Source organism: Hyperolius riggenbachi, chromosome 6, assembly GCF_040937935.1.
Source record: "Hyperolius riggenbachi isolate aHypRig1 chromosome 6, aHypRig1.pri, whole genome shotgun sequence".
Classification (NCBI taxonomy): domain Eukaryota; kingdom Metazoa; phylum Chordata; class Amphibia; order Anura; family Hyperoliidae; genus Hyperolius; species Hyperolius riggenbachi.
Window position 1 is genome coordinate 352125211 of NC_090651.1, and position 26435 is coordinate 352151645.

Sequence of the window (26435 nt, forward strand, 5' to 3'; positions counted from 1 at the left end):
CCCGGGGAGTTTGGGGGGATTTTGTTAGATTACAACGGCGGGGATGCGGCGGTTTAGGTAGGGCAAAGATGTTAAACATGTTAGTTAAATAAAAAGATGTTTTTCTTGAGACTTTATAGTCTTTTTAAAGAGTAACTGTCAGGCTGCAGAAGCTAATTTAAACCTCTATTCTCCTGTGTTAAACAGTTTAGAAGGAAGCCCAAAAGCCATTAGTGAAGATAAAAATCTCAGTTACCTTTGATGTGTGCTTATCAGCAAGGCTGTTAAAACCCAAGAGGACGCAAGCCGCATACTATACTGCAAAGCATTCTGGGGCCCTCCCCTCGGCTGCTAATGAGACGTTACAGCAGCTTGTAATCAGTCCAGCGCGTAGCACTGATAAATCTCGGGGCTGGGTACACTGCAGGAGTCAGCTATTGTTCCTAGCCACATGGCTCATTAATATTCACTGCACACTGTGTTGTTCAAGTACGAGCTTTCTGTGATCAGGAAGCAGGCAGGACATGACGACACATTTGACAGAAAAACATGGAGCCTGCCATGAGCTGTCAGGAGCATCTATCTCTGCATATACTATATACAAATTCTGCGAAATCCAAACGTGGACAGTGAAATGCATATGTAATGTAAGTACAGCCAATCTTTAGCTACTGATATATGTGTTTATTTTCTCCGAGACCCTATACCTAACAGCTCCTCTTTAAAGAGAACCTGAGATGAGAAGCGTCTCGGGTCCCATACTTACTAGGGCTTCCTTAACCTCCTTAGCGTTTATCAAGCTAGGAGCGGTTATCCCAAGCTGAAATCGTGGTAGCCACCGGGAGGTTTACGCAAAGCAATGTGCGCAGTGGGCGTTTTTACTCACCTCTCGACTTCAGCCCCCATTCTTCTTCCCCTCCTCCGAGGCTCTGCTTGCCCCAGTTGAGGTCGCCGTCTATCATGAAATAGCCGGCGATCTCACTATAAGGTTACAGCGCCACCTGGAGGGAGAACTGCAGCGTAGAGATGGCCCAGCCTTGGAGAACTCATGGAGAAGCACATGATCAGTTTGATTAGCTGATAGATTTGTAAGCCGATCTGGAGCTGCAGACAGCGGAGGACGGCAGCGTGGGAGCGATCCGAGCGGATGGGGCTGGAGGAAGCCCCCAGGTATGTTTAAATCTTTTTATTGGTTTCAGCTCTGAGTCCCTTTAAAGTTACAGGTACCTTTTAAGAAAGATTTGAGGGATCTTCAATAATCATGAATATACCGCCGCATACATAAATGGCCGCAGCCCTTGTTATGAATGCAACAACTTCCTGTGACTAAAAGACACATACAGTGGAGGAAATAATTATTTGACCCCTCACTGATTTTGTAAGTGTGTCCAATGACAAAGAAATGAAAAGTCTCAGAACATCTCACAGTATCATTTCAATGGTAGGTTTATTTTAACAGTGGCAGATAGCACATCATAAGGAAAATAGAAAAAATAACCTTAAATAAAAGATAGCAATTGATTTGCATTTCATTGAGTGAAATAAGTTTTTGATCCCCTACCAACCATTAAGAGTTCTGGCTCCCACAGAGTGGTTAGACACTTCTACTCAATTAGTCACCCTCATTAAGGACACCTGTCTTAACAAGTCACCTGTATAAAAGACACCTGTCCACAGAATCAATCAAGCAGACTCCAAGCTCTCCAACATGGGAAAGACCAAAGAGCTGTCCAAGGATGTCAGAGACAAAATTGTAGACCTGCACAAGGCTGGAATGGGCTACAAAACCATTAGCAAGAAGCTGGGAGAGAAGGTGACAACTGTTGGTGCGATTGTTCGAAAATGGAAGGAGCACAAAATGACCATCAATCGACCTCGCTCTGGGGCTCCACGCAAAATCTCACCTCGTGGGGTGTCAATGGTTCTGAGAAAGGTGAAAAAGCATCCTAGAACTACACGGGAGGAGTTAGTGAATGACCTCAAATTAGCAAGGACCACAGTCACCAAGAAAACCATTGGAAACACATTACACCGCAATGGATTAAAATCCTGCAGGGCTCGCAAGGTCCCCCTGCTCAAGAAGGCACATGTGCAGGCCCGTCTGAAGTTTGCCAATGAACACCTGAATGATTCTGTGAGTGACTGGGAGAAGGTGCTGTGGTCTGATGAGACCAAAATAGAGCTCTTTGGCATTAACTCAACTCGCTGTGTTTGGAGGAAGAAAAATGCTGCCTATGACCCCCAAAACACCGTCCCCACAGTCAAGCATGGGGGTGGAAACATTTTGCTTTGGGGGTGTTTTTCTGCTAAGGGCACAGGACAACTTAATCGCATTAACAGGAAAATGGACAGAGCCATGTATCGTGAAATCCTGAACGACAACCTCCTTCCCTCTGCCAGGAAACTGAAAATGGGTCGTGGATGGGTGTTCCAGCACGACAATGACCCAAAACATACAGCAAAGGCAACAAAGGAGTGGCTCAAGAAGAAGCACATTAAGGTCATGGAGTGGCCTAGTCAGTCTCCGGACCTTAATCCAATAGAAAACCTATGGAGGGAGCTCAAGCTCAGAGTTGCACAGAGACAGCCTGGAAACCTTAGGGATTTAGAGATGATCTGCAAAGAGGAGTGGACCAACATTCCTCCTAAAATGTGTGCAAACTTGGTCATCAATTACAAGAAACGTTTGACCTCTGTGCTTGCAAACAAGGGTTTTTCCACTAAGAGTAGTAAAGGAAGGTCCGCACTGATGTCTCCACTCCAATGTAATTTATTCAGGACATATCCAGTTCAGGTAAAACACTTAGACTAACATGTTTCTGACTCCAAGTCCTTAATCATAGTCATATCATAGCACTCTGATTGTGAATTTAAAAAGGGAGGGTAGTAAGAGGCGGGGCCCGACCCCACCCAAGCAAGGGAGGGAGCAAATTGCCTGCCACAGCCCACCAAAAACACCTCATTAAAAATGTAAGGTTAAACATTGAAAAAGTTAAAAACACATACAGGTGAGGAGCAAAAGTAATCAGAGGAATATATACAAGGTTCAGAAGGCCACCCTATTCTCAACCTGTCACCAAAGCCAGATCCCACCTCGCATTCAAACCCTTAGGTGATCTAGTACCGAGACGGAAAATCCAAAGTGCCTCCCTTTTACGTATTAGAGCCTGAAGGTCACCTCCTCGCCTAGGCAAGGAGACCTTCTCTATTCCATGAAAGGAGAAGCCAGACATATCACCATCATGAGCCTGTCGGTAATGTCTGGCAACATTGGAGATATTTTGTGTGGACCACCCAGCCCCCAAGAAATGTTCCAATATCCTGGCTCTAAGGGGTCTGGTGGTGCAGCCCACATACTGGAGAGAACAGATATGACATGTCACCAAATATATCACGTTTTTGGAGCTGCAGTTAATAAAATGCCTGATGTTAGATCTATATCCATTATGTAATGATTCCACAATTTTTGTTCTAGTGTGCAAAGCACAATAGTTACAGGTTGGTATTGCACATTTGTATAAGCCTTTAGCAGACAACCACGTCAGTGATTCTGTATGTGTGCTAAAAAGGCTGGGGGACAACATACCGCCCAGTGTGGGGGCCCGCCTACTGGAAAAACTGACGCCATTGCGAAGAAAGGGCCGCAAGTCCTCATCACCCTCCAAGATAGGCAGGTATTTGGTGATGATACTTCTAACCTCCTGAAACTCCGAGCTAAATGCGGACCTATCTCCGAAATCGCGTCCTGAGGCATTGGCCCGTATCAACTGACCCCTTGGGATGGAGGCTGCCCGCTGTTTGCCCCTTTCTATAATCCACCTAGGGTATCCTCTCTCCCTGAGACGTCCCTCTACCACATCAAACTCTCGTCTTTCGGCCACCCGATCCGAGCAATTACGGCGGGCCCGAATAAATTCGCCCACCGGGACCGCCCGGATCGTGTGTACAGGGTGACAGCTAGCTGCCTGTAATGTAGAATTTCCCGCACAAGGCTTCCGGTACGTCCTGGTTTGGACAGCCCCCGAAGTAGGATTGCCCTCCAAGGTCAGATCTACAATAGAACTGGCCTGCCAAACATGAGTAAATTTCAGGTTACATTCATTGTTTATTAAGGCAATCCACAAACTGATGTACCGAATCAGGACCACCCCTCCAGACGACTAGAATGTCGTCTATGAATCTCCCATACCACGCTACCTGCTCCAGATGGCGCCCAACACCCTCAAAGATGTGGAACTCCTCCCACCACCCCATGTAGAGGTTGGCCAAGGAGGGGGAAAATTTGGCCCCCATGGAGGCTCCACACCTCTGGAGGTAGAAGGCTCCATCGAACATAAAATAATTGCGGGTTAGGAGATACTCGGTAGCAGCAGAGATGAAAACACACAAGTCAGAAGAGTAGCCAGAGTACCTGGTCAAATGAAAGTGGAAGGCAGTCAAAGCGAGATGGTGTGGAATGCAAGAATATAGGGCCTTAACATCAATGGTGAGCCAACTACAATTGTCGTCCCACACAAAACCCTCCATACTGGCCAGCAAGTGCTTGGAATCCCTAAGATATCCCGGCAGTCTCCTAACCAGGGGCTGCAGCATGGAATCCACCCACTCGCTAAGGCGCTCACCCAGAGAGCCGATACCCGCAACAATAGGTCTGCCCTTCGGGGGAGCCCCCGGCTTATGAATCTTGGGGAGATGATGGAAAACTGGGATTATAGGACGATCAACTCTCAAGTAGACCGCCAGTCTATGGTCCAGCACCCCCAGACTCCTGCCATAGCTAAGAAGGTCAGAAAGCTGTTTCTGATATTCACAAGTGGGGTTCCTGGGTAGCTTGAGATATGTCAGGGGGTCCCCTACCTGCCGCAAGGCTTCTGCCTTGTAATCTGTAATATTGAGGATAACCACTGCACCCCCCTTATCCGCATTGCGTATAACCACTTCCCTATTATTCTGCAGACTCTTAATGGCCCCAAACTCCGCTTTAGACAAATTGGGCTTCTGCCGTTGATTGGCAGTGCCAGCCAGCTCAATAAGTTCCCTCTCTACTAAGTCTTGAAAGATCTCTACAGGAGACGTCCTAGCAGTCAGCGGATAAAAATGCACTGTCCCACCCAGTACGGTGTAGCGGTACTCCTGTCTACCTTTCTGGTTTTTCCACTAAGTATTAAGTCTTTTATTGTTAGAGGGTTCAAAAACTTATTTCACTTAATGAGATGCAAATCAGTTGCTATCTTTTATTTAAGGTTATTTTTTCGATTTTCCTTTTGATGTGCTATCTGCCACTGTTAAAATAAACCTACCATTGAAATGATACTGTTCTGAGACTTTTCATTTCTTTGTCATTGGACAAACTTACAAAATCAGTGAGGGGTCAAATAATTATTTCCTCCACTGTATTGCACCCAGAGGCTAAGATCACACTATGCCTGTTGTTGGACCACTTGCTGCAACGACCACGACAGAGCTGTACATAAACGTGTGCTGCAGTGCCAGAGTGCAAAGTCCTATCCTGCCCGACCTTGCCGGATGCCAGGCGGATATGTGCCGTGTCATATAGTATGCCGGGTATGACATGAGCATAACAACAGGCATAATGAGAATGATGGATAGCGCATTGTACAGCAGATCTGCTGTGAATGTCCACCGGTCGGATACGTCGTGAGAGTGAACCCAGCCTCACAGATCTTAAAGGAAACCTAAACTGAGAAGGCTAAGGATTTTTCCTTTTAAAATAATACCAGTTGCCTGGCAGTCTTGTTGATCCTCTGCCTCTAATACTTTTAGTCACAGCCCCTGAACAAGCATACAGATCAGGTGCTCTGACTGAAGTCAGACTGGATTAGCTGCATGCTTGTTTCAGGTGCGCAATTCAGACACTACTGCAGCCAAAGAGATCAGCAGGACTGACAAGCAACTGGTATTGCTTTAAAGGAAACATCCATATCCCTCTCAGTTTAGGTTCCCTTTAAAGAGGAGCTGTTAGGTATAAGGTCTCAGAGAAAATAAACACATATATCAGTAGCTAAAGATTGGCTGTACTTACATTACATATGCATTTCACTGTCTACGTTTGGATTTCACAGAATTTGTATATAGTATATGCAGAGATAGATGCTCCTGACAGCTCATGGCAGGCTCCATGTTTTTCTGTCAAATGTGTCATCGTGTCCTGCCTGCTTCCTGATCACAGAAAAGCTGGTACTTGAACAACACAGTGTGCAGTGAATATTAATGAGCCATGTGGCTAGGAACAATAGCTGACTCCTGCAGTGTACCCAGCCCGGAGATTTATCAGTGCTACGCGCTGGACTGATTAGAAGCTGCTGTAACGTCTCATTAGCAGCCGAGGGGAGGGCCCCAGAATGCTTTGCAGTTTAGTATGCGGCTTGCGTCCTTATGGGTCTATAACAGCCTTTAAGATAAGCACACATCAAAGGTAACTGAGATTTTTATCTTCACTAATGGCTTTTGGGCTTCCTTCTAAACTGTTTAACACAGGAGAATAGAGGTTTAAATTAGCTTCTGCAGCCTGACAGTTACTCTTTAACCTCCTTGCCGGTTTTCCCGACCTGAGCTCGGGGTAGAAAAAAGAAGCTATTAGCGGTGATCCCGAGCTCAGGTCGGGGTAGGCATTGCAGAGCTTTACCTGTAGTTTTGGAGTCCCGTGCGCGATCTCGCTGCGCAGCGGGACTCCAGCCTCTCTCCCCGGCAGTGTGGGGTCTTTCCCTGGCCGCCGGGATCCCCCATGTCCCCGCTATTCTTCTGGGGACCCGGCAGCCAGTTAGAGCAGCGCAGCCGTGGTGGCAGCAGCAGAGCGGTGGTGGCAGCGTGACGTCATCGGGGGCGGGGCTAATATTGAAAACGAACTTCTCTATATTAGAGAAATATAGAGAAGTTCGTTTATATGTATATTAGCGCCATCTTGTGGGCAAAGAGAAAACTGCAGCACAGGAGCCCAGGAAGGTACTTTTTTTTTTTTTTTTTGCTGCAGATGTCCCTGCCAGAATGATTTTTTTCAGGTTTTAGGGTCTGAAAGAGTGGAAAAAAATTGCACCGCTTTTAGACCCTAAAATCTGGAAAGAATCAGACCGCCAAGGAGGTTAAAGGACATTTATTGCAAAAAATAAAAAAAAAAATGTTCTTTCCATTAGTTCAGTATACTGTTACCATCACAATCACAGAGGACACAGCTTTGTTAAATATATGCCTTTATGCTCTAAAATCTTTCAGTCGCTTTTCCTACGCAAAGACATAAGTATAAAAGGGGATGTACCATTAGCAGGGAGGGGGGGACAGATGAAAAGGACAACAAGTGGTAGGGATCACAGAGCTGCAGTTGTAGAGTTTGGTAACAATTTCCTGCCCACCTGTTGCTAGGTGTAGACAAGCTGCATTAGTATCTCTTTATTATCTAATGTCATTGTTTTTACATTATCTCAAGAAACTAAAGGCCCATACACCCGCCAGATGAAACTCGGGCCAGGGTGGTTGATAACGACCGCCTCTGCCGAGAATTCAGTTTGTGTACGGCAGCCCTGGACCCCTCGGCCAGCAATCTACCCTAGCGGATCACTTCGGCCGAGCAATGAACGACGGCATTGCTCTCCTCCACTTTATACCTCTATGCAAGAGAGCGACACATCTGCCTAGCCTCAGCCCTGAAATATCGTCCGGGCGAATGGGTCCCAACCCCCATCAGGCAACATTACCTGAGTGTGTATATAAGCCTCAAGTATTATAATCACATACAAGTATTTCGTTCTAGTGTGGTTCATAACCCCGGTGACTGTTTGCATTGACTGTGTACACAAATGTCTCATGGACTCCAGAATCCTTATGTAGCGCTCTCTTGAATCAAGGTAAGTTTTTAGAGGATGTCTGCACCTGTAATCTAGACATGGCATATCTTGTAGCTTGTGTGCCCAGTGTCGGCTCTAATTCAGGGCTGTCAAACTCAAATACAAAGTGGGCCGAAATTGAACACTGGGACCTAATCGCCGGCCAACCTCAATGTCTACTGGCCACCTTATAAAGTTCCCTGGTGTCTAATTGCCCCCTCCAACTCCTATACAGTTCCCTAATCTCTAGTGGCCCTCTTCCCTCCACTATACAGTTCCTTGGTGTCTAGTGGTTCTCTTCCCTCCACTATACAGTTCCTTGGTGTCTAGTGGTTCTCCTCCCTCCTCTTTACAGCTCCCTGGTGTCTAGTGGCTTTCCTCCCTCCACTATATACTTCCCTGGTGTCTAGTGGTTCTCCTCTATACAGTTACTTGGTGTCTAGTGGCCCTCCTCCCTCCACTATACACTTCCCTGGTGTCTAGTGGTTCTCCTCTATACAGTTCCATGGTGTCTAGTGGCCCTCTTCCCTCAACTATACAGTTCCCTGGTGTCTAGTGGCCCCCTCCAACTCCTATACAGTTCCCTAGTGTCTAGTGGCCCTCTTCCCTCCACTATACAGTTCCCTGGTGTCTAGTGACTTCCCCTCCCTCCCCTATACAGTTCCCTAGTGTCTAGTGGTTCTCTTCCCTCTATACAGCTCCCTGGTGTCTAGTGGTTCTCCTCCCTCCTCTATACAGTTCCCTGGAATCTAGTGGTTCTCTTCCCTCCTCTATACAGCTCCCTGGTGTCTAGTGGCCCTCCGCCCTCCAATATACAATTCCCTGGTGTCTAGTGGTTCTCCTCCCTCCTCTATACAGTTCCCTGGGGTCTAGTGGTTCTCCTCCCTCCTCTATATAGCGCCCTGGTTTCTAGTGGCCCTCCTTCCTCCCCTATACACTTCCCTGGTGTCTAGTGGTTCTCCTCTATACAGTTCCCTGGTGTCTAGTGGCCCTCCTCCCTCCACTATACACTTCCTTGGTGTTTAGTGCTTTCCCCTTCCTCCCCATATGGCTTACCTGGTGATCTAGGGCTTCACTTCCAATATAGCTTCTCTGGTGGTGTAGAGTGGGCCAAACATAATGCAAAGTGGGGAAACCCCTTGAGGGCCAGATTTGGCCCGCGGGCCGGAGTTTGACATGTATGCGCTAATTCATAGACAAGCACGTCTGCAGCTGGGAAGCACGCGTCTTCCCAATGTGGACGTCAGAGACTCATGTGAATGTCACACAAATAAGAAACCCCTGTGTATAAATATAAGCTCAATAAGCTCCATAGACACACACATAAGCATCCTTTATTGTATGCCTCCACTTAAAGAGGCCCTGTAGTGACATAATAGAATGCAGGAAATTATCCAGGATACCCACTTTTATGGTAATGATCCTGGTTTCAGCATTATAATCCCTTCCCATATCTATATATTGCTGTATTAATGTATGTGGCCCCGCCTTCCCAGTGATGTTTAGCCTAGGCTAATTAGCTATTCTGAATTCTCTCCATGAGCATGCTGGGAGACCTGGTATATTTTGTACTGGACTTGGAATTTTGAGTAACCAAACAGGACTAAAAATGTCACCACCTGGGAAAAATGTCAGCATGTAAAGCAGGGTGTGCGAACACTGACTAAAATAATTTATAAAAACCGATTGCAAAAAATTTTTTTTACATTATTGTCACTACAGTTCCCTTTCACCAGGAGATGGTGGCAAAGTATGACTTTAATTTCTTCACATGATCAAAGCTGTTTTATGATTTATTTTTTTAAGTTATTTGAATACTTGTTATAGCCCTGTTCTATGTAATTTTTGTATTTACAGTACATACAAGAATCCTTTTTTATATGAAAGGAAACAAATTGGTTAGTGCCTATATAATATAGGTGAACCAACTATGCAGGGCTGTGGAGTCGGAAGCAATTTTTGGATACCTGTTGTCGGAGTCGGTGGTTTAATAAACTGAGGATCGGATGAGTTTTCTACCGACTCCGCAGCCCTGCAACTGTGGAGAATACTAAACTCAACTATGGCGAAAAATTGTAAAATTTAAAATATGTGCAAACATTCCAGAGTAAAAGGAGCCATAAATTACTAGTCCAAAACCTGTCGCTTCTGTCCGATTTCTACTACCTACTGTAAGTGACAGCAACATAGGAGAAAAGTAATTTATGGCTCATTTTAATCTGGAAAAAAGTACTTCTTATTTGTTTATGTTTGCACATATTTTAAATGTTACACTTTTTCGCTATAGTGCCCCTTTAATTGAGTTTAGTATTCTCCACAGTTGCATGACTGTTAAAGTGGTTATCCTGAATAATTTACTGCATATATTTCTCCTATACGTCACTACAGTGCCTCTTTAGTTGAGGTAGTATTTTATATAGGCACTAACAAAAGCTGTTATAAGCTAGGATTTTTGATTCTTGATGGACACCCATAACCACCAAGTATCTGTAAGATGAGAGAAACCAGGAGCCGGATGGTGCAGTATCGCTGGATAGGTTGGTATGTGAGATAAGTGTATGTGTATATACTCGCAAAGGTGGGTGAGAAAATTAAACCGTCTCCCGTTCAGTATCCCAGGTTTGTTGCGGCAGATGCTGGTTGGTCGCTCTCCTTAGATAGTTTAGAGGCACAACAAAGCCTCGAAGAGTATAAGCTAAACTGGAAAAAGCACTGATGGAGGTACCCTTCATGAATTACTAACTATATGCTGGAGTATAGGTGAGAAGTGTATGTCTTACCTTCTCAGTGGAACAAACCAAGTGTAATGGAAAAGAATATTTATTCATGCATGTTAGGACAAAGCGTTTCACAGGCCCTTCCCTGCTTCCTCAGGTCAATACAAGTGCTGAAATGTAACCATCTCCAGCACCTCAGAATCCTCTCTTGGTTTGTTCTTCTGAGAAGGTAAGACATACACTCCATCAGTGTTTTTCCAGTTTTCTGTTATTACATTTTTTTTACAAATGGCTCTACAGATGTAAAAAATTAAAAATTATAATCACCACAAGTCTCCCCTGCTGCTAATGGCACAGTCGTATTTCCACCGAATATAGAAACGGACTCAAATTTTAGGGAATAAAAGGCAAATGTTTTACAAAGCAGTGTCCTCAGTGACAATGACTGAATACGGTGCTAATGAAAAAAAACCTTTCTTGCTGATGGATGTTGTTCAATAACAGAAAGTTAATTCTGTGAGTTTCGTTCCGCAGCTCCTGTGACGACCGTTAGCGCTGGAGCGCCTCTTCTGGCAGGTCTGAGGATATTCAGCCTACTTCCTGCCCCTGCTGTGAGTTGAAGTAACACTCAAGGCGTTGGCGTGAGCGCTGCAATAAGCTATCCCCCAGAATGACAACACTCATCACGTCTCCAGGTACTGGAGGTCACTGGGTCATAGGGCGGAGTCAGGTGACATCATGAGGTCATACTTACTGGGAGGTTGATCAAGTTTTACTATCAATGCCTGAAGTGCATAAAGTGCTTGTAGTTCCCTCTCTACATTGGTGTCCATGTATTTTTGTAAGACTGAAACCTTCTGTTTGAGAAAGGTAGTGTCCACACGGCATGAAGAACAGTCCCCTGGAGAGAGGAAGAGGGACATGTGACATTCCGTCATACTCTGGGCAGAGGTAGTACGGCTGGCCGGTTGTTAGCGCTCACCTATAATCGCCGCCTTGCACACTGCCGTCATTAAAGCTCTAAGGAATGTAGGAGAAGTCATCTGGCTTTCGTCTAGATTGGCCTGGAAGACAAGGACAAGTAGGCGAGTCAGCATCATCTATCACACCAGGTTTGTCGTCTGAATCGCAAGCTGAAGATGTAAATACATCGCCGGTAAGGAAATAAGACATGTAGGTCAGAGCACAGATGGATCGGCACCCGCCAAGTGGTATAAATAGCTCTTTTATTGCATCACACAGAGGTTACAGTGAATCTGCTGTTTCGGGCAGAAAAAGGCATTTCCTCCCGAAACAGCAGTCTGTCACTGTAACCTGTGTGATGGAATAAAACATCTATTTATACTACTTAGTGGTGCCGACCTATCTGTGTTCTGACTACTTGAAAGCCCCAGGGACAGCAGCTGGGGTCGTCGCACACCGCTACTCTCACTGTGGTGCTCCTTCTTAACCTGGAATTGAATAAGATATGTAGTTATAACAGAGCGGTACATACTTCTACCCAATCAAATATGTGTTCGTCGCTAGCGTTCTCCTCAATGATGAGCTGTTCCAGTCGCTTATTTAGCTCCTCCGCCGTCATCTCTTTCCTGGAAAGACTCTCAGTAGGGCTGGAGCTGTCCGATAAAGTGAAGTCTAAATTCTGATGGAAGAAAACGCAATCTGTCTTAGCTGTGGCTTCGGAGGTCGCAGACAGTCTGGCAGCACGCCAAGCGCGTGACGTAAAGGTCACACGACCGCCTCCTGCTCACCTTTTCACTCACGAAGCTCTGTACATCTTCCCCTTCTGGTAATAAATCTCTCCATCGCAGTCCAGTCTCTCTCCACAATGCCGCCACTTTCTTATGGCTCTGAAATAGGTCAGGAGAGACGGAAAAGTTATTTGTGTACCCGGCGGTTAATATTCAGCCACATTTACAACAGCTGTACGGAAAAGCGTCACGTACCATTTGTTTGCATAGAAGGTGCAATATTTCTGACAGTAACACTCCTCCTCCGCTTCCCACAGAGATGAGAGGCTTGTTAAACTCTCTGGTGAAAAAAAAAAAGAAGCCAGAGGTCAATACATAAGAACTGGTGACAAACACTCCCCCCTTGCAGTGACATCATCAGAGAGGGACAAAACCATAAAATGGCTCAGAAAACACATGGTAATATGCAGCCCTCAACTCAACCGCTCCAAAGCTATGCATATATTTTTATCACAACTGATCACTCAAGCATTCTGGGTGAAAATCTAGTACGGATATCCTCTGATATCGGGGGTCTTCCCCTCAGCAAACAGCTGAGTTAGATCTTACTCGGCCCACCGCTATCGTAATTACCGCCATGGGCTGTGGCAGGACATCTCCTGGACTGGTCATCCTCTACAAAATATGGTAATAATGCACAGTTGCAGCCTGCGCCACACTATAAGCTTGCCTGCAGTCAGGGCTATACATTTCACTTTGTTCCAAATCTTTATTCCTTTCCCACAACAGTAAAAATGTGAGAAGGAAATGATTCAGTCACAAGGGTAATGACTTTGTAAGCAGGTTGAGGAGTGAAGGATGATTTGAAAGCAGAAGGGGAGAAAGAAATTGATTCTACTGCTGGTGGTACTGTGTACCCTGATATACAGTATTAAAAAAGTTATTTTTATTGGAAGCGTTTCACTTACCTAGGGCTGCTGCCAGCCCCCTGCAGCCGCCCTGTGCCCCTGCTTTTCTGGAACAATCCTCCGGTCCCCCACAGCGGCTGAGTTCAGTTTTCAGCGACTGGGCCAGTTGATGGCCTACTGTGCCTGCACAGCCCTGGCCGTGTGTGTACTTTGCCACACTCCCGCTGCTGGAAGCCCTCTGCGCAAATCTCTTACTGCGCATGCGCAGGACACTCCCGGTGACTGGAGCGTAAGCAAGGAGGCAGCAAGGGCCGTGCAGACACAGTGGGCCATCGACTGCCCCAATTGCCGAAAACGAAACTGAGCCGCTACGGAGACTGGAGGATAGTTCCAGAACGGCACAGGACGGCTTCAGGGGGCTGGTAGAAGCCCCAGGTAAGTGAAACCCTTTTTTTTTTGCTTTCAGTATAGGTTCCTTTTAAAGCGGACCCAAACCAAACTTTTTTTTTTTTAATTCAAAATATTTAGTTGCACCAATCTGACACATACAAAGATAAATTAACACTCCTTAAAGCCTATGAGCATTTCAGTGCATGCTTTTCATCTCTCTTCATAACTAGGGTTATACAGGTGGCAGCCATTAGCAATTTCTTCTTTGCCGGACACCTCCTACTCCACCAGTTTGCCGGATTCTGTCCCGGGAATATGAAAGGAAGGGAGGGGTTCCTCCAATAAATGTTAATTATTTTTTATTTGTCATCATGCAGCTAAAAAAAGGCTGCTATTTATTATTATAATTTAGAAAATAGATTTTATTTCTGAAATCTTGAATTTTTAATTTGGGTCCACTTTAAGGGGAGGGAGGAACCCCAACTCTTATCTGTAAGGATTCACATAAACCACTGCCCTGTGACCTCAGTCATACAACAGGAAGGAAGAGATCCCTCAGTGGGGACAAAGACTAGAAAAGTGCTAGCGGTATTCCTGCTTCCTGTTCTTAAGACTCACGTGATCAGCTCCTTCAGCGAGAGACCTCCTTCCTTCAGCATGGGGGTGACCAGCTCCGCCAGGTACAGCCAGATGTGCGGTATATCAATCGCCATATCATCCGCCAGCTCCAGCGTCTCTGAAAACCTGAACACGACAGAGCGGTTACTCTGAGGCAATCATGGCGGATCTATCCAATGAGCCAATCCTGGGATAAGCACAGAGCTTGGCACACCCAGCAGAGAGGTACATGACTGCTGTACAAGGATTATCTGAAGAGCGCCCCCTCCAGGCAGCCAGTGATAACGCTGTACAGTATAGTGTGCGACACACAAGAATGGTAAAAGGGCATAGAAAGCCCTTCTACCGCTCCCATCATATGCGCTGCACATCAGTGCAACGCGTTATCGCACTCCTGCATTTTTTGGGGAATCACAGCGCAAATCCAATCACTGTAGTGAATGGGATCTGCAGCGCAGTGCATAGTAGCGCAGATGACGTGCGATCGTACGTGTTGCGTTCCGATTGCACAGCCATCTCCGCTAAATGATTTGAACGAGGCCTAAGGGCTTATTCTCACCTGGGCAATTAGTGGGCATTTACCGATAACGCCAGCGATTGCTAGAGCGTTTTAAAGCACAATAGTAACTATATGGCAGTGATGTCACGCCGAGATTGCAGGCAATTCACGGTGGTAGCAAAACACGATACCGCAGCATTTTCTCATGATTTTAAGAGTGATTGCAATGCTAAAAAAGCGCTGATTGCAATCCCTCAGAAATCACAAGAGTGTACAGTGATTTTTACCAATTTACAAGTGAGAACCGACCCTAAAAGCCTGAAATTCGGAATAAAGCAGATCATGTTCAGCATACATGCATATTACAGGCAGATGGGAACCAGGCCAGCCAAATTTAGCAAGGAAGGCCCCTGATTGGCCCAATTCCAAGCTGCATAACATTTGCATGCCAGCCAGAATTATTTGCACATCGTTGGCCATCTAGAGTGGCCACACGGACTTATTTCTAAAACTCCTGTGCTTCCTTTAGCAGAAAACAACATTGAAAAAGCATTTTTTCTTTTGTAACAAAAAGCTGAAAAGCCTTCCCTCCTTTTTCTCTAGGCGCTGGTCACATGTCTCTGCAGAGAATCCAGCTTGTACGGAAGCCTCGCCCCCCCCCCCCCCCCCCCCCTCTCACCCAGCAAACTGCCTGCAGAGAGAATTGTTTTCACGGCTTACCCTACCCGCCATGTGATGTCTGTACTGCTCCTGTACAGCCTCAGCCCTGCATGTCGCCCGAGGGATCAGGTGCAGATCCCAGCCAGGCAACATGCCCCGTACACGTGTGATGAGGCTTTAACTTTCCTTGCTCCTCCCTCTGGCAGGTCCCCTCCTTGCTCCTCCCTCTGGCGGGTAACCTCTTTGCTCCGCCCTCTGGTGGGTGTCTTCCTTGCTCCTCCCTCTGGTGGGTCCCTTCCTTGCTCCTCCTGGTGGGTCCCTTCCTTGCTCCTCCTGGTGGCTCCCTTCCTTGCTCCTCCCTCTGGTGGCTCCCTTCCCTGCTCCTCCCTCTGGTGGCTCCCTTCCCTGCTCCTCCCTCTGGTGGGTCCCTTCCTTGCTCCTCCCTCTGGTGGGTCCCTCCCTTGCTCCTCCCTCTGGTGGGTCCCTCCCTTGCTCCTCCCTCTGGTGGCTCCCTTCCTTGCTCCTCCCTCTGGTGGCTCCCTTCCATGCTCCTTCCTCTGGTGGCTCCCTTCCATGCTCCTTCCTCTGGTGGGTGTCTTCCTTGCTCCTCCCTCTGGTGGGTCCCTCCCTTGTTCCTCCCTCTGGTGGCTCTCTTCCTGGCTCCTCCCTCTGGTGGGTCCGTTCCTTGCTCCTCCCTCTGGTGGGTCCCTTCCTTGCTCCTCCCTCTGGTGGGTCCCTTCCTTGCTCCTCCCTCTGGTGGGTCCCTCCCTTGCTCCTCCCTCTCGTGGTTCCCTTTCTTCCTTCTCCCTCTGGTGACTCCCTTCCTTGCTCCTCTCTCTGGTGGTTCCCTTCCTTGCTCCTCCCTCTGGTGGGTCCCCAGTTCTCACCCTGTGAAGAAGTCCTGCTTGCTGAGCTTCCCATTTTGCACCAGATGGTAGAGCAGCTGCCCCATGTGATCTCGGGTGATCTGACTTCTCTCTAGCGTGGATTCCACTCCCACCCGTACGAAGACAGATAGCGTACCCTGAGCTCCGAGCTCCTCCACGCACTGCATGGCTTCCTGGAGACCCGGGAGAGAGGAGGAAACACGTTACACCTCATTACAGCACGATGCCCGAGGCCCGGAGAAACTCCTCTCACCTTATAGTCGTTTATATGGAGAAACTCGTCAATAATGGCCTTAGACTTCCTCTCCAGCTCTTCTTCTGACACCGGAGACTTGTCAGGTTCTGTCGTCTCACTCTTGGCTGCAAGGAAAGAAATGACTGGTTTACAGCTATCAGAGCTCCAAAGGTGATAAGACTGAAGAAAAGTCACTGATAGATATGGAAGGACAAAGGAAAGCGCCAAGGACATGAATATCAGGAAGACGGGAGTGATATAAAGACACTTAGGCCTCAATTCTCCAAGCATTACCCCATTCAGTAATGCAGAAAACAGCCGTTATTATCAATCACCGTGCCAAATGCCAATTCACTAAACCTATAACCGCACTGAAATGTAAAATGACCGACTTGTGCGGGAAATACCTCAAGAAATTGACATTCAGATTAAAGGGACTCCGAGCAGTGCAGAAACTATGGAAAGATGGATATCATTTTAAAGCTCTCTTTCTCCTCTTTCCAATGATATGTAAACCGCCGACCTACGCCTTTTAGTTTTCGCTATTTTCGCGATCGAAATTGCTGCGGCCGCGATTTCGATCGCGAAAATAGAGAAAACTAAAAAGCGTAGGGCGACGATTTAGGTGTCGTCAGAAAGAGGAGAAAGAGAGCTTTAAAATGATATCCATCTTTCCATAGTTACTTGTATTACACAGGACGACACTTTCCCCAGTGTCAGCAGCTCCATTCAGTAGAAAAAGTCGCCCTGTGTAATACAATGTAACTATGGAAATATGGATATCATTTTAAAGCGCTCTTTCTCCTCTTTCTGACGACACCTAAATCGTCGCTCTACGCCTTTTAGCTTTTTTTTTTGCAGCACTGCAATTTCGATCGCGAAAATAGCGAAAACTAAAAGGCATAGGGCAACGGTTTATATATCATTGGAAAGAGGAGAAAGAGAGCTTTAAAATGATATGCATCTTTCCATAGTTTCTGCACTGCTCAGAGTCCCTTTAAAGCATTCGGTAAATCAAGGAAAAGTATTCAGTATTTATCTCCAGCTCTGACCAGCCGGTAACTCACAATATCAATGCGGTAACATTGACAGATGTGGCGGACAGCCAATAGGGAGAGCCACACAGCCCTGCTTCTCACCCCGCTTGATCTGATACTGTGGCGGGCGGGACTTTAGAAAGGCAGAGCAGGAGACATTGAAAAAGGCTTTTCTGTATCTGGTTAGTTGTGCATATCTGTATACTGATACACAGAAGAGCTCTCTCTAGTTAGCACAGATGCACAAAGGATACCGGAGGCTGCACTGGATAGAAAATAGTACGGCTAATGCACAGACTTGTAAGAGAAGCATGTTTTTCTTTATTTTACCAAACTTCTACAGCATGCTGGAAATTTTAGTGAATTTTGAAAAAAAAAAAAAAACAACCCACATGTAAAATATCAAATGTGGTATTTTACCGCCCTAAATTATTTTACCAAACTGCCATTAGTGAATTGAGGCCACAGACAAAAAATCTGGGAGGAATTAATTTCACTGCATGAATTCCAGCTTCAGTTAGGATACTGTACTTGGGTGGATCCGAGGTGAACTTTTACTCATTGCATAATTGTGTTCCTTTCCAATTGTTTATAGGGCATTCCTCAAGCCAAATACTTTTTTGTTTTTGTTTTAATACTCTAATTCCCTATAAACTAAATAAACCACGCCCACAGGTTTCAGAGAGCCTTGGCAGTAGCAAGGGCTCATGGGAGCTCAGTCTGGGCAGGAGGAGGAGGAGGTGTTACTAGCCATTAATTTCAGAGGCAGAGGGGAGGAGGGGGAATTAGTTTTTTTTCACAAGCTGAGTGCTCAAGATGCAGATAAGCCTGCCTCTGTGTAATGTTTACAAACAACATGGCTGCTGTCATTGTATCACAGGAAGAAATAATCATATTCTATTGAAGCTGTCTGTAGCTAGATTTGCTGTGTAAACTGTCTAAACTTTAGATAAGATATATAGACACGTTACTTGTTATAGTAAGTATAGTATGTTATAGTATACACCTGGAATGCCAGGCACTGAGGACAACAGAGTCCATTAATTACAGTGAACCTGAAGGGAGCTTTACAAACAAAAATTACTTCCCTGCTGCCGCCCCAACCTCCCCTTCCCCCCTGGGCCGCGTTCGGAAGTACTTGTGTCCCAGAGTACTTCCGATGACGAGTGGATCCATGCTGTGTGCTATGCGCATTATGGATGTGCCCTGTGGAAGTTTTTACCTATATAATGCTATAGCTTTAAGAATTATACATTAATTTAGTATGAAGCCAAAACAGATACTGTGTAACATTTATTAGGGCTGGTTACTGGTCAGAGCATTATCTCTTCATAGGAAATACCAATATGATGATATCATACAGAAACTCAAGATGTCTGCAGAAAGAATCGTGTGCACACTTAGAGCAGAGTGCAAACAGGGAGACGTGTGCAGAGAACGAAACGAATATTTGAATAGGACAAGGACCTACTGCAGAAAGGTGGAACCATAGGAAGTAATGTAGACCGTAGCATAGGATGTGATGAGATGATTGGTCTACACAGGTCAGATGACAGAATCCGGAGACCACACCCAAAGGAGATGTCATCTGGATTATAATAATCAACGCAGACAATAGATTCTTCAATTCTGGAATCGGTTAAGCTTGGGATAAGTCACTCATGTGATACGGGTATCAGAATTCCACGCGTGTTAAAAATACACACATCTGGCATTGGCATTTGGACTCTTTACGTTCTTGTAGGATTAACCCTAAATTCCTTTGGCAACCCATCTTCGGAAGCACTGCAGGATGCTTCCAAGAAGTTTGAATTTTGAACAAGGGACACGGAGTAAGAACTGGGAAGACTCTATGGCAGGGGTCTCAAACTCAATTACCTGGGGGCCGCAGGAGGCAAAGTCAGGATGAGGCTGGGCCGCATAAGGGATTTCACGTGTCCCCGCCGCAAAACGAGGGCTGCAGAGCCCCCAAATCGCCCGGGGGGCAACCCACCAGCATTTCCTGGAAGGGGCAGAGCTTTCAGCTTCAGCTCTGCCCCTCCTGACATCAATCGCGGCGGATCGTCGCCTCTGCCCGCCCCTCTCACTCTTCCTTCACAGAGAGGGGCGGGGAGAGGCGGCGATCCGTGCGGTGATTGACGTCAGGAGGGGCAGGGCTACTGCTGAAAGCTCTGCCCCTCAGCGCAGTCGTGGATGTTTGCCCGGGGGAATTGGGGGCTCTGCAGCCCTCGTTTAGCGGCAGGGATGGATGTGCCGGATTACTTGGGAGCACTGAAGCGAACTATAAGGTAAAATAGGCAAAAAATAGTTCGCTTCCGTGTCTCTTTTGCTTTTGCCGGTGGGGGCCACAAAATATTGTATCGAGGGCCGCAAATGGCCCACGGGCCGAGAGTTTGAGACCCCTGCTCTATGGCCTCCAGAGCCTTCCCTCTAAATAGGTGAGCATCTAGCTTTAAAGAGACTCTGTAACAAATTTTTCAGCCTTAGTTGTTCTATCCTATTCGTTTCTGCCTGTTCTAATGTGCTCTGGCTTACTGCAGCCTTTCCTAATTGCACTGTCTCTGTAATAAATCTTATCTCCTTTCCTCTGTCGTGTCTGTTGGGCTAAGGCTTGAATGTGTGGAATGTGCAGGGCTGCTTGTGATTGGATAGAAGCGATACACACCTTCTGCAGGCCCCCTGCACACTCTGTATGGCTCACACACTCTGTTTATGTGAGCCTATCACAAGTTGGTTAGTTTGTTTGTAAACACTGCTTAAAACTGTTAATTACAAGCCAGGATTGCAGCAGAGAGTGGCAGAAACAGCACAGAGGGGCCCAGGAGAAAATAAGGAATAGAATGGTATGCTTTTTAGTGTAAGAATATTAGAGCACAGATTCTCTTTAAAATCTCACTTCGGGTTTACTTCAATGTTGACAATTTTTTGGACTACTGAAATGCGGTCTACTGGCTCATGTAAAAGTAGATTGTTATGATAGGCATGCGCACGCACACACATAAATTGTTATGATAGGGGCACGCATGCACACACACACACACACAGTCCCTCACCAGGTTCTCTGCTTTTCCGCTCCAGGCTTGAGGCCTTCTCTTGCTCGGTGGAGGAGCTCAGCTGTTTGGCCGTGTGCAGAGCCTCTCGCCGTTGATCTTCTTGATTGTCTATGAGCTCCTTGGCACTGCTGCCCCTCAGGAAGCTGGTTGGCCGGGCTGCAGAGGTGGAAGGCGGAGCAGGCTTGTCGTTCTTCTCGCGTCCCACGTTTCCATGGCTGGGGAAACCAACGCAAAGAGGTCAGAAGGAGAGAGACATCCCAGGTGCCTTCCGTCCATCACCTCAGAGAACCGTTTCCTACCTTGGCAGTATCCTGCGGCTTTCCAGCTCAGACGGAGAGGAAGTAACAGGCGATGAGACAGACGACTGGAGGGCTGAGAAGCGATTCAGGCTGGGGACGCCGGGCCGCAATGACTCTGTAACAGAAAATACAAGAGATGAGGAATGGGCTTTCTCTAGGTGTTTATCTGCGGACAATGGTCAGAGGATGACGTCACAGGAAGCCGCCAGCGTTTGTCCATTTGTTCCTGAATGCTGGGAAAAGACGCATCACCTGTCTCAGTGGTTTTGGCTCCTCCGCTGCTCCCCTTCCCCCAACTGCCTGGCTGAGCCTTGGGGACCAGCTGAATCTTTTCATCAATGGTGGGCTGAGGAGGAACACAAAATGTACATTGTTATTACATAACGTCCCATTCACACTTGTCAAATAAACGCTCCGATCCATTGGGAGGGAAACGTATGTAGAAATGGATCCAGGAGCGGAACTCACAACCGCGACTGGCGAGATTGTTCTGGATCCCACAAATGATGGTAATGCCGGCGGAACCACTGCAAGCCTACGGGAACTGACATTTTACATTGGGAGGAGCGGCCAGGCAGGCGGCGGCGGAAGTGGCAAAAGATCTGACAGGTTTTGGACAAGTCTATCTTCTCATGGGGGATTCTCAGAATTAACTTTATTCTGTATAAAAGCACTCCCTGGAAACGATCTATATAAAGATGGCGGGCCAGCTTACCCACTTGCTGCACACTGGTTTGGCAGTTGGACTGAGCAATTGCAAAAGTGCTTTTCTAAATAAATAAATATCTGAGAGTCCCCCCATAAGGAGATGGACTAGTTGAAAACCTAAATATATACTAAATACTGTAAGTGACAGCAACATAGGAAAAAGTACTTAGTGCAGGACTGTGTGCTGACTATGATGAGGTTTCACTGGCAGCATTTGTAAAGAGAAAGTACTGTACAAGTAGCAATAAATGTTACCCACTGGTATCTATTAACCTCCTTGGCGGTCTGATTCTTTCCAGATTTTAGGGTCTAAAAGCGGTGCAATTTTTTTCCACTCTTTCAGACCCTAAAACCTGAAAAAAATCATTCTGGCAGGGAGATCTGCAGCAAAAAAAAAAAAAAAAAAAAAAAAAGTACCTTCCTGGGCTTCTGTGCTGCAGTTTTCTCTTTGCCCACAAGATGGCGCTAATATACATATAAACGAACTTCTCTATATTTCTCTAATATAGAGAAGTTCGTTTTTAATATTAGCCCCGCCCCCGATGACGTCACGCTGCCACCACCGCTCTGCTGCTGCCACCACGGCTGCGCTGCTCCAACTGGCTGCCGGGTCCCCGGAAGAATAGCGGGGACATGGGGGATCCCGGCGGCCAGGGAAAGACCCCACACTGCCGGGGAGAGAGGCTGGAGTCCCGCTGTGCAGCGAGATCGCGCGCGGGACTCCAAAACTACAGGTAAAGCTCTGCAATGCCTACCCCGACCTGAGCTCGGGATCACCGCTAACAGCTTCTTTTTTCTACCCCGAGCTCAGGTCGGGAAAACCGGCAAGGAGGTTAAAAAGCTCCATATACCCGCCCCACAATTAGGGAGAGAAGAAAAGAACAATCGAGAGCCCCCGATAGTGTAATATTGTAAAACAGTTGACGTCAAATGAAAAAAGTAGAAATATACTCACAAGTGTGGGTTGCCACGTTCAGGCAACCACTTATAGCACAGACGGGGAGATTAGGCCTGTCCCCGCTCAGGCTGAAAAGTCGCTCTCTGTATAGAAGAAGAAAAGGTGTCCACACCTATCCACCAGGTGGATGATCACGTAATGAAAGAAACAGAGGCGCCAACAGGATAAAAATGATGCCAATTAAAACCAAATAAAATGTAGGCGGCACTGGTGGATTCGCCTCCCCTACAAAAACAGTCAACCACTGTATATGGTAAAAGATATAAATTTTTAATCAATTTCAAGCTCCCAAAGATAATTAATCTGCAACGCGTTTCACGGGACACAAGCCCGCTTCATCAGGCAAAACACATAAAAAGCAAGAGCAACTGAAAATAAAAGACAAAAAAAGGGGGGGGGGGGGGGGGGGGGAAGGGGAATGCATAAAAACAAGTGCAAATGACAATGTGCAAAGAGCAATGACCAATCATGATCAGACACAAGAACACTAGTTCGAGTTGACAACATAATCTAACCGCATCATGTTGGCATCTTGGTAGCCAAAAACTATATATATATATATATATATATATATATATATATATATATATATATATATATATATATATATATATATAAAAAAAAAATACAGCTGGTCAATCCTTTTATCTAAATTAGTTGACGACTGGTATACCTTCTTTCATGTCATAAAGTAAATAATACTTTACATTTACTTAGTTCTTGGAGAATCAATCATTAACATAAGGGAAAGGTTGTTTTGGCTAGGTGAATAAGAGAGACCAATTATATGTCCACATACACATAGAGGTTAAAATAACAATAGGTGACAACATAATATCCATTATATTGTATGCCATTTCATAACTAAATAGTAAATGTCAATTGGCTTATGAGGAAAGTATTTATGGGCTCAGAAGGGAAGGAGACTGAGACTAGAAAGAGGAGGGGAGGATTAGCTCCTGGGGAAGAAAGGTGAAGATTGCAACAAAGAGAAGTCCTGCGTTGTAGGGAGGGCAAATTAGTCGTGGCTAGGGAGCTGCCATAAGTGTGGTAGATGTAAGCTATATTATGAGCAGCAAGTAGGGAACAATGAAGATGATTGGCTTACCCAAGTAGTTGTCAGCACTAGCGTGGCGCCTCTATTACGAACGGGCGGCATGCTAGCTTCTAAATACCCTTTCAATTGCGGAGGATGGCGGCAGCCACAAGTGGGTGTGCACCGCCGTATGCGGAAATGGACGCTGACATCCGCCCAGCCATTGGCTCCTGGCTCTGGGCGGATGTATGTCATCTAAGGGCATGTGCCTCAAGCAGCCATGTCAGTTGAGGCTGTTATTCCGCATATGGGCGGAAAGGACGTCACACAAGGGCTAATGCCTGAACGGCATGTTGTAGAGCCCATGATGTTAAATAATTGCAGGTTCAAGGAACCTTTTATAGAATTTTTTGACAAGGGGAGCCTTAAATCATACATATAAATTAAATGATGAAATTATGAAGTTAAAAAGATTTAAGTATGACGGTGTGTGTAATATATTCCATGTAACCCCATCTAGTGGTCAAATTAAATATTGCTACTTTCTATGCAATATGCTACTGAATTGGATCTAAATACAATAATATAGGATAATTAATGTGTGGAATATAGAACACATCCCTCTATGCTCGCCCGTGTGGGGCTAGATAAGTGCATAGTGGGTACGGAGGGAATAATAACCATTTATGTAAAAAAAGGGGGACACAGATGGGTAGGAGATAGGAGATAGGAAATACAATGAACATACATACAGTATATGAACATACACACAGTATAGGCTAGATCAATAGAAGCCTAAAAAATAAAATAAAAATATATATAGAAAATAAATATATAATAATAATAAAAAAAGATAAAAAGAGAGCAACTGGGTGAAAAAATAAAAAAGAGAGACCTGCCCTGAAGAAAACTGTGCCAATATACAGAGTGTGCACAATTGCCAATCAGTGTCTGTGCAACACTCATCTCTAAATCTCTGAGATAGAACTAGGTGACCCTCTATTGTATCGGGGCTCAGAAGAGCTGTGATCAGAAATGCAGTATGGAGTATTGCATTTGACTGATGATAGCTATAGGATGACCGATAAGGATCCTCCTAAAACGTTTTCTCCAGTTGTTCGTTTAGGCCTAAGGGAACCAGGGTTTTCAGGGTCTGGATCCAGAACATCTCTCTATTTTTGAGTGTCTGGATCGCATTAGGTGTCAGGGGGTTGATGTGTTCTAAAGCTATAAAAGAGACCCCTGTCGGATCTCTATTATGGAATAAATCGAAGTGCCTAGATAGGCCATGTGTGGCAAGGCCCTTCAGAATATTGCGTTTGTGTTGACCAATTCTCTCTCGTAATTGTTGGCTAGTACGTCCTACATATTGTAGCCCACAGGGGCAGGTGGCTACGTAAATAACCAATTTCGAGTCACAGTTGATGTGTTTTCTAATTGGGTGGAGAATCTTGTTGCTAAAAGCTATCAGGTGATCTGTATTCATTATGAATGTACAGGCTAGGCAGCGTGTTTTATTGCATGCACCCGATCCTGCTGGTAAAGGTGGTGTCTTGGTGTCACCCCTAATTTTGCTGGGTGCTATTAGACTGCAAAGGTTGGGGGCTCTGCGAAAAGTCATAATGGGTCTATTGGGAATACATTCCCGCAAATATGGATCTTGTTGTAATATTTCCCATCTATTGTTTAGAATGTTTTTTATACTTGTGTGTTGGGCGTTGTATTTGGTGATAAATCGCAGTGTATTTTCTGAGCTATTTGACAGTGTGGTATCCTGAGCTTTTGGAGTCCAGGGGTGTTTAGCTCTAAATCTTGCGTTCTGTATAAGTTTTTTGGGGTATTTCTTTTCTTTGAATTTTTCAACTAGGATTTTCGATTGTATGTCATAGTCCTGTATATCCGTGCAGTTTTTACGTATCCGTTTGAATTGGTTGTATGGAGTATTGATAGTCCATGGTTTGTAATGAAAGCTATTGAAATGAATATAGCTGTTGGAATCGACCTGTTTAAAATGTGTTTTGGTCTTGATTTTTCCTTTATCATGAAATAGGATTAGGTCCAGAAATTCCAGAGATATATTGCTAGATTGTGAGGTGAAGGAAAGTTTAGCCCTGTTAGAGTTAAGATAATTGAGGAAGTCTGGGATGAGTGATGTATCGCCCTGCCAAATAAATACCAAATCATCAATGTACCGTTTGTAAAGCACAAGGTGTTCTCGAAAGGGATTGTTATTGTAAATGTAGATGGTTTCAAGTAGGCCCCAGATTGGCGTAGCTGGGCGCAAAGCTACTACCCATGGCCGTTTTTGGCTACCAAGATGCCAACATGATGCGGTTAGATTATGTTGTCAACTCGAACTAGTGTTCTTGTGTCTGATCATGATTGGTCATTGCTCTTTGCACATTGTCATTTGCACTTGTTTTTATGCATTCCCCTTCCCCCCCCCCTTTTTTTTAGGTTTTTATTTATTATTACATGTGTGTTTTTTTATTGTCTTTTATTTTCAGTTGCTCCTGCTTTTTATGTGTTTTGCCTGATGAAGCGGGCTTGTGTCCCGTGAAACGCGTTGCAGATTAATTATCTTTGGGAGCTTGAAATTGATTAAAAATTTATATCTTTTACCATATACAGTGGTTGACTGTTTTTGTAGGGGAGGCGAATCCACCAGTGCCGCCTACATTTTATTTGGTTTTAATTGGCATCATTTTTATCCTGTTGGCGCCTCTGTTTCTTTCATTGCCCCACAATTAGGGTGGAGCTTATTTTTTTAGGTTTGTAAATTTCACCTTCTTACGCCCTAATCTGATTTGTGTATATGAAGATAAAAATCAGGCAAATTATAATAATTCCAACATTTGCATAGCACTTTTCTTCGAGAGCTGCAGCCACTAGGACGCGCTCTGCAGAAAGTAGCAGTGTTAA

General features: G+C 45.6%; 1 protein-coding gene across 11 annotated transcripts in view; it reads right to left on the reverse strand.

Moving 5' to 3' along the window:
- The window catches only part of EIF4G3 (eukaryotic translation initiation factor 4 gamma 3), a 137410-nt gene that overhangs the window by 2205 nt on the left and 108770 nt on the right, over positions 1-26435 (reverse strand). For all 11 annotated transcript variants that reach the window (XM_068241675.1, XM_068241673.1, XM_068241672.1 and 8 more), the window contains 11 exons: positions 21064-21157; positions 20812-20926; positions 20513-20727; positions 16441-16547; positions 16188-16360; positions 14142-14267; positions 12481-12565; positions 12286-12384; positions 12030-12176; positions 11517-11598; positions 11289-11435 (listed from right to left, as the gene is read on the reverse strand). In XM_068241675.1, the coding sequence (XP_068097776.1) occupies positions 11289-11435; positions 11517-11598; positions 12030-12176; positions 12286-12384; positions 12481-12565; positions 14142-14267; positions 16188-16360; positions 16441-16547; positions 20513-20727; positions 20812-20926; positions 21064-21157 (1390 nt within the window). The remainder of the gene's footprint in view (positions 1-11288; positions 11436-11516; positions 11599-12029; positions 12177-12285; positions 12385-12480; positions 12566-14141; positions 14268-16187; positions 16361-16440; positions 16548-20512; positions 20728-20811; positions 20927-21063; positions 21158-26435) is intronic.